This window comes from Coturnix japonica, chromosome 3 (genome assembly GCF_054131305.1).
Source record: "Coturnix japonica strain WE chromosome 3, WE-NBRP24, whole genome shotgun sequence".
Lineage (NCBI taxonomy): Eukaryota > Metazoa > Chordata > Aves > Galliformes > Phasianidae > Coturnix > Coturnix japonica.
Window position 1 is genome coordinate 16702940 of NC_140665.1, and position 9077 is coordinate 16712016.

General features: G+C 45.0%; 1 protein-coding gene across 1 annotated transcript; it reads left to right on the forward strand.

Moving 5' to 3' along the window:
* The first annotated feature begins 266 nt into the window (after positions 1 to 266).
* On the forward strand, positions 267 to 4808 carry CST7 (cystatin F). Its single transcript, XM_015857097.3, has 4 exons — positions 267 to 465; positions 3542 to 3714; positions 4014 to 4130; positions 4468 to 4808. Exons 1-4 carry the CDS (start codon positions 390 to 392, stop codon positions 4543 to 4545), a joined length of 444 nt encoding a protein of 147 aa, XP_015712583.1. The 5' UTR covers positions 267 to 389; the 3' UTR covers positions 4546 to 4808.
* Positions 4809 to 9077: the final 4269 nt, after the last annotated feature.

Sequence of the window (9077 nt, forward strand, 5' to 3'; positions counted from 1 at the left end):
CCCATTTCATAGGGGTTACATTTCCCCATGAAACTTAAAACATATGACCGTTACTCTTATTACCCCACAATACATCCCAGAGCACAGAACGGTGTTACATCACATCTGCCCACATTTCTGCACAGCCCGTTGAGGATCACAAAGCAAAAGTCCCCATCTGAGGTGGGACTTACAGTCACCAAGGCAGAGATGTGCAGTCATCAGCAGCAGACAAAGGCAGCCTCAGAGCTGTGATCATTCAGGGTGATTTTTTTTTAGAGTTTAGGATGATTTTTTTTTTCTTCTTCCCTCCCAGCCAATAAAAAGCTGTCACAGAGACACATCTTCCCCTGCAGGAAGCAGGGCGGTCACTGCTCACGTTGGCAGGCTCCTCTTCTGAAGCAGTGGAGATGGCAGCAGACTTCACCCGCAGCTTCGCCACGCTTTGCTGTTTAGTGCTCTGGGGCTTCACCTGCACTTGTGATGGTAAGAGTAGGAAATCATTTGTTTTCCTTGTGCTTCAGGTCCTGTGAGCTTGGCTTTTTCTCTAACTGCTGCCCTCTGACTGCAGCTGAAACTCTACCTGCTTAGAAGACCTTCTCTCCCTGTAGCAAGCCACATTATCCACGAACATCGTCTAACAATTTCAAAGTCAGCTTATGGTTTTAACTTATTTGTCACTGTTTAAACTCTGTATGACCTTAATTACTAAATCTAAAGACTGTGGGAAACAATTTGTCTGATAAGTACAGATGGGCACTTGAGGCGGTACCGATTAGATGACTTTAGTGTCGCATTATTCCCTATCACTTCTTTCTTTGTTGAGCAAGGAAACACTCTTGATAGCAGCTAGCCTTAAATCTTTGGAATCGAAGCAGCAGAAGTAATGTTTTCTCTCTGAAGGTTTTAGCTCTACTACAGCGTTACTTTGACTCCTACATGCAGAAAGTATGAATGCACTCAGGCCTACAGTTAGCCAGCAGCTTTTTGTTTCAGCTGTGGTTTCCTTTGGGGGTTGCAAAGGCATGCAGGAACTCTGCTGCGTCTTACATGTAAAGATAAAACCCGGCCTTGCTCCCAGTAATGGGGGAAGAGGCTCTGAAAGTACCGCATGGAGTGGAAAGAAAAGAACATCTGTTGCAAGACTGTCCCCATTTGCTACCCTGCAGACTGGGAGGGAACATCCACAGGATTGTTCTCATACTGCATGAACAGGACCTCCAAGTTATTTCTCAATGAGGAAAGCACAGGAGAGATCCTTTGATAAAACACTTGGCTCACTTCTGCAAGAACAGCCCTCTCTTGTTTAATAACAGGCAGCTGCCTGCTAACTCAGGGCAAGAAAAGTCTACCCTACTACTCTCCTATAGAAGTAGGAGGAGGGAAGCTAGATTTTCCCACATCCAAACACAGAAGTACAATGAGGTCTGTAAAACAAGTGCTCTGACCCCAAGCTTCTCCCCACAGGGCAGCAGTAGTTGTTTCCCACCTTGTGAGACCACATCCTCACAGAGCTGTAAGCACCCAGCCAAGTCACACAGTGCTTCTCCTCCCACTCAGGCTGGGACTCCTGTCAGGAAGGTTTGTAGTAAGGAGAACTACAGGTGTCTCATACCAAAGAGCTTCAGGATTTAGTAAAACAAACAAACAAACCAACAAAAACTAGTGATGAAAATTATTCCAAACAGCACAAGTTATTTCAGACCACTGTCTGCACAGTTTTATACTCACTTTACTGCAGTGGGAATCATACTCAATAGAAAATTGGAGGAAGAAGGTGAGATGCCCAGTACCCCTTAGTAAAAGCTGGAGCAAAAATACAGCAGCCTATCATCTGCCTGTGACACATGGTGCAAGTCCTACCAGCCTGCTACATACACAGACCATACCAGGTCCAGTTTGACAGACTAAACTCACCTCTCCAGATGTTGCATTTCAGAGTACTTGCCACTATTGAGACTATTCATCTATGGGACACTGCAGTCATAGGAACAAGGGCACTGTGGACACCAGTTTGATTAATGCGTTTCATTGTTTTCCTACTATACATGCAGTGTGACTTCAGCCGTCCCCACCCTGCCATCCCACACCTAACAGGGACGTTACCATGACTCAAGAGGTACTGAGAGCTATTAAGCCACAGAGACCTTGTGCTAAGACTGAAAGAAACATTATCTCCTCCATCTACAAGGGACAGCATGTGCTGTCAACAGCCCCACCACTGCCACATCTGCCTTTCCAACAGACATAAGGGCATAAATTCAAACAGGGTCCTGGAGAGTAGCCAAGAGCCCAAGTTAGAGACCTGCTCTCAAATGGACAGCTTGTCTCAGTTACTAGCTCAGAAGGCTCAAAAACAGCAGGATCCCATAAGCTATTTAATAGGTATTGCTGGTGCAAGAAAGAGAACTGCGTCTCTGAGGAAGAGGACAAAGCCCAGATCAAGGTCCTGCTCTGCTTTAAGCCTCTTTTTGGTTGGTTCCACCATCTTAGCCCTACAGCAAACTCTGTTTGGGACAAGACAGAGGATAAGATGCCCTGCCTGAGAGCTACCTCCAGAACTAGGCTGCAAGGTCATGAGTCTCTATGACCCCAGTACTGGTGGTGGCATGTAACGCTCTATTTTGTTAGTGGCGGGGTTTTTTGTTTTGTTTGTTTTCAAGGAGACTGGCTCACTGGATTGGCTCTGTTCTACTGTGGAGAAAGATAAATTATGTTTCTCAGTAGAAACTGGCTTACATGCACAAGTTATGCTCTGTGGCTCAGCTGTTATTGACATCTAGCCGTGAAAAAAAAGCTGGAGGTGCCAAAAAGCTTGAGCTTTGCAGAAAATTAGCACAAGCTTTGAGTGCAGGTTTGTGTGCACATGCTTGCTGCCTACACACACAGGCAACTCTAAGGGCCACCTCCTGGAGCGGCAGGTCTTTCCATTGGCAGCAGCACAACAACTTGTACATATTCAATATCTCTTCCTCTTGTATTTCAGGAACTGAAAGATATCATCATCTGTATTTCCCTAAAACAAAAACCAGAACATCAAAACTACTGGGAAGTGGAGGGGAAGTATGCTTATGTCTTGGCATGCCAACAAAGAGCAATAGGATTCTGTCAGTCAGCGTTCGATATTTCATCCAAATTACACTATACTCTGAGCAACATGCTCTAGATTTATAGCTAGATTCAAAGGCAGCCTTGCTTTGAGATAGGTGTTCTGCCAGAAACTTCTTAAGTACTTACAGTGTCCAGGCTTCCCTCAGGCAGTCTGAGCTCTGCAACCATTTCATGGGTTGCTTCGCTATTTCGAACGTCTAAAGGAAAATTGCTTTTTAATGGAGATGAGCAGCCTTCCTAAAGCACATCTAGTGGTTGGCAGCCTTGCCTGCAGCACGGAGGTTGGAACTAGATGATCTTTGAGGTCCTTTCTGACCCAAGCCACCCTGTGATGAATCTCTAAAGTGCATGGGACAAGTAAGAAGGCTTAGGATTGGTTCAGAGGCCTGAATAGCCACCTGCTATTTCAGCCACTGCATGTGTTCTATGATGGCACTTTGTGTTTTTCCAGCTACATATGTACCACCACCTCATTCAACTGTGAATCCTGGCTTCCCGGTCCCAATGAATACCAACAATCCTGGCGTTCGCAAGGCAGCTCGCTTTGGGGTTTACCAATACAACAACAGTTCCAACGACTTATTTCTGTTTAAAGAATGGCAAATAAACAAAGCTATGGTGCAGGTAAGAAGAGAACACGTTCCTGGTGGTCCTCCAACCATTCATCTATTGACCCTTTGCTACAGAGCACCTGAGACACAGGAGCCTTGATCAGGACTGCTCTACAATACCCTAACAAAAGCAGCACACATCCCACTATCCCCCTTAACCTCTCCACATGAGGCACTCCCACCTATCCCCCATAAAACATATCTGCAGCACCACACACAACTGACAGACGTAGCACTTGATCCCTAGCCTAAATTTCATTTCAGCATCCCTTTCCCTGACCCCACTTTAAAGGAGGAACCCACTTTCTCTAGATCATCAGAGGTCTGAAATACATGCTCCACGTGGAAATCGGCCGCACAGTGTGTGAGAAGAGGGGACACTCCAACCTGGACAACTGTCACTTCCAGAGGAAGAAAAATCTGCAGCAGGTATGTACTGCATCCTCTGGGGGATACCCAGGAATCACAGGTGATCTTTGGCTGTCTCTAGCTGTGCTGTCACCTTCAAACCAGCTCTGTTATGTTCTAACAGGCATACAAGCCTCCTCTGTGCAGACCCAAATGCTACATCTAGGGATTTCCTGGGAGGAGAAAATCCTTACAGGGTCTTTCTCACTAATACATGGGTACTTGACAAACAGTGTTTTCCCTAGGCTGGGGCAGAGCACAGAAGGATGCTATTCTCTCCTCCCACACCACAGCCCACAATGCTGGGAACACCAGGCAAGCAGCTGAACTTTATCATCCATTCTCTTTCTATCTGCAGGTGCTGAAATGCTATTTTGAGGTCTGGATGACACCTTGGTTGCATAAAGCTGATGTCCCTGTTGCTCTCTGTCACTGACCCAACTTCTGTCATGATCGCGTTGCGATTTTCAGAGGATCTACCACCCATGAGTTTTTCCTTGTCTGCACTTTGAAGCCAAAACTGAGGTGGGGAACAGCTACATAGAGTCACCACAAAACCTCTGTCTCAAAGGTTGTTGGTTTCCCTTCCACCTCTAAGAAAGATGCTCAAGATCTGAGTGACAAAGACTTGCCTTTGACTTGAATGTGTTGCTATCCAGCTGTGTATCTCTTTTTCTAAAACTAAACAGCAGATGAGAACATGTTGTCATTTGTTCACCAGAGAGCAATTCACTCTTTATGGCTGAGATTACCAAGCAGTGCAAACAGGCCCAGGAAGGTCTGCTGGACTGCTTTGGTCTATGATGAATCTTTGTACAGCTACAATATAAGAAGCCTAAACCACAGCACACACAACTTCAACACTGTGCAAGGCTTTATAGTGAGACAGTACGTATGGGGATACACATACACACACACACAGTCTTAAGGGTCTTCTGTATTGGATAAAAGCTTAGATACTTTTGCTAGGCATGCATAAGGTAGAATTTTTCTTGCCTCAAGACACAAGTACGTATAGGCCTGTCTTAAGACACAATGACAACTCAGAAATGGCACAGTCTAAATAGAGCTTCTATTTTAATCAAAAGCTCTACTCCGAGAGGGCATCATTGCAAATGCTGAGAAAAATAAACACAGTCACTTCCCAAGCATATTTTTGCTGAGGTTAAACAATGCAGTTTCATTCGGGTTAATATTCAATATTCAGTTTTTGATTGACTTATATTCAAGTTTAGCAGAATGATGGTCCTACCTACATGTGTGCCTATCTCTCTTCATGCAGATTACCACTTATACTGTACTAAGGCTCTCATTTGGAAAGATTTGGGTAAACGTAACTTAAGATGATAATAAAGCTTGAGCCCACATTCATTCATACTCCTACAAACGGTGAGGGCCCTGACCTAAGCTATAAGGAACACTTTCTTCTGAGAACTGTTGCTTCTCTACTGCTCTGTTGGACCTCCTATTAGCAGTAACACGTCACTTTCAGCCTTTATAATGACCATTTTGTCAAGAACAGCCAGTGACAGGCCCTAGGCCAAGGTACAAGAACCCCTACACCTGATGGATCTGTTACCAGCATAGCTGAGGTCTCTGCTTGCTTCCACAGCAATCTTTTGCAGGCAGACCGAGTCTCAAGCTCTGCTTCAGAAACATGAGACAAGCAGAATATAGAATCACAGAGTGCCAGGGGTTGGAAGGAACCTCAAAGTCCACCCAGTTCCAGCCCTGACTTCTCTGACTTGTGGGCATAGCTGCCCCCCACCAGCTCAGGCTGCCCAGGGCCCCATTCAACCTGGCCTGGAGCACCTCCAGGGATGGGGCACTCACAGATGACCCAGCAGCAGCAGCAGCTCAAATCCAACATCCAGCACTGGATATTGGCTTTTTTTTTTTTTTTTTTTCCACCTTTGGGAGGGGAAGCCTCTTAACTAGGGGAAAAAAAAATAAGTGCTCAGAAGAAACCTCTGGAAGTTCCATTGTTGGATGTGGTGCTACATTAATCCACCACACAAGCCTCCATTGACAGCCTGATACCAAAGACAATGAAGAGACCTAACCACAGATGTCCTAGCAGTCCACGAAGCAGGAAAAAAACAAGCTACAGCAAAGTTTTTAGAGGAAAGAGGAGCCAAAAGAAGTTGCTGTCTGAAACCCAAAGGGATCACAATGGTTTCACTTCTTCCATTTCAGCAGATAACAGTTACCATGAGCACCAATGAAAGGAGCAGAGCAGAAGTCAGATGAGCTCTTAGTACACTCTTGAGCACTTTGCTAGAGGAAGATTTCAGCAACTAAGCAGCCCTCTGTCAAGAGGACACTACTATTACTGACCTAAAGAACTGCAGCAAAGTACCACTGAATCACAATAACACACACAGCAGTCAAGCTGATGCCTCTGCCCAACACACATCATTGCTAGAATTCACACCAAGGTTAACTTGTTCAGCAGTTCGCTCCAAGGAGTTCACACCTTTGCAGAACTTGCTGAGACTCTGACATATTCCAGGCCACAAAAGGCAGTTTAAAAAGAAATATATCCAGTAAAACTTAGACCCTAAGGAGAGAAGGGAAGGTTGTTCCTATCAATCCACCCCCTGGAGAAAAAAAGAACAATCCCAGCAGAGGCATTACTAGCTCCAAGGACAGCCAAAGCCAGTGCTTCAGAGGGGTCTGTTCCTGCCTGTTGGTGGCTGGGGTGTCATGCACACAGTTGCACAGAACAAAGATGAGGTTCAGCTGGCAGCAGCTCAATAAGCAGAGATGGCTTTCTGCGGGCTGGGAGGGAGCTGCTTGCATTTATGTCACTTGATCACTTACTGCTAAATTTTTCAGTCCCTACCTCAAACAAAGCAGCAAAATGAGCTACAGTCCCACATGGCTATTCTCTTATTGCACTAGCTTTTCTAAGCAAACTAGATGAGAAAGTCCACACATCAGCATCACAAGACATTCTTGCCCTGCAGAAACACCTGTTCCATCAGCAATGCAAGACAAAGCAATACAAAACATACCTTTAAAATGCACAACTGTGGCGTACTCCAGCTTAGCTCCTTTTCCTTAGGCAGTTCTACTGCAGGGCTTCATACTAAAGCCCTTCAGAAGACTGGGCACCATTTTCCCATTCAATCCCATCAATTTGGAGTGAGATGCAGGAAGCAACCTCAGTATCCTCTCGGAATTATGTAGATAGAATCATAGAATGGCCCAGGTTGTCTTGTTTCAATCCCCTTGCCATGGGCATAGACACCAATGACTAGACAAGGCTGCCCAGAGCCACATCCAGCCTGGGTTAGATAGAATCTGTCCTAACAGTGCTTGGACACTGCTTTAAAGTGTTCTTGCTTCTAGAGAAGTGCAAGCCTCAGCGTTGCAAAGGTGTCATGTTCCTGCACTGATATCATCAAGCACACCATCAGCTCACACTTATGTGAAAGCAAAATGAGCTTGTAAAAGCAGTCTTCTTACTAACACCAAAGGGAGTTCATGCCTGTTGTTACACACGCATTTTACTGCTACTGTATCACGCTGAGAAGGTTGCATTTGAGGAACTACCAGCAATTAAAAGTACCTGAGTTCCCACAAAAATGCTGTTTTTAAGCACTGCTCATGCTGAAGTGAAGACAAAGCTGTGTGTCAGTCTGTTTCACCTAAGCTCTGCAGCTGCATATCACCCTGCTCCTGCTTATCAAGGATGGACTACCAAGATACTGCACTACACCAGGAACGTGACCCAGTACTACTGGTGCTCAGGAAAGGCATTCCTTTGAGTCTCTGAAGACTTTGGGTTTCTTTGGAGGACTGGAGCTATGCAAATCCTGTGTTTAGGGTGTTCAAGAAATACATACTGTTCATGAGAGTCTGCTGGACTTGCAGAGTTCAGAGAGAACTTAAAAGATTGAAGAACGTTCTAGTGAGATTACAGTACTAGGGCTCTAACAGTGGATGTGAAAGAAGAGAAAGGAGAAATGTGAGTGTCTTGAGAGGCTTTCTGTGTCTTAATCCTCTTGAGAATCAGCAGCACATTCTGTTTTCTTTCCCACTTAACAGCTTCAGGAACACAGTCTTAGGAGAGAACAAATCACACCGAAGCTATTACATTTGGCATGCCTAAACATCTGAGGTCTACTCTCCTATGAAAGACAACATTAAATTATTCAGTAAGATACTTTTGGAAATGAAACACTAGAGGTAGCTACGCAACTACAGGCCAAGCTGTGCTTGCTTCAAGGCTATTAAAGCACTAATGAAGCAAGACCCACACAGAATTTGCTTTTGCATCCCTGTTTTAAGATCACATTAAGTTCCAGCTTCAAATCTTATGAAAAATAGCTACAAGGGCTGGCAGAACAATGCTAGCCAGATGTGGCTTGCTCAGCCAGCCCTTTTGCCAGGAAAACATGTTGCAAGAGTGTCCCATTCTCAACCTTTCTCCCGAGTTCCTGTAGTGCAAGTCTGGCAGGCAGGTCAAGCTTCTCAGCCTTTGAAACGTATTCACAGAATCACTCAGTCTCTGCCTACAAATAACTAAGATAGGGCTCAGCTGGACCAAAGGTCAGAACCTGCAGCAAGTTATCTACCAGGCTTCTTTCTTCTCTCACTAAGCTTCCTCCCAAATCCAGTAGAAATCCACTAAAACAAACAAAAAGGCTTGTGAGCACAGGCACAGCAGATGTAAGTCAGCCTGATCCAGCAAGCATCAGCTACTTCCACAGGGCTGCTGCAGTCTGGTAGCAGTGCAGCATACAGCAATAGAGCACTGACAGTAAAGAACCACTTTCTGTGCTTGTCTTTATTACTGGAGGGAAATGCAAATAATAGTGAAAGCAGATGGCATTTTCAATATCATGTTCCCCTTCTCCAGTGTTTTTCATTATATAATCGAGCAAATCATGGTTATTTCCTTTTCAAAGGTGAGAAAATTGAGCAACAGAGTTAAGTCAATGTTAGACTATCACCCAGTGG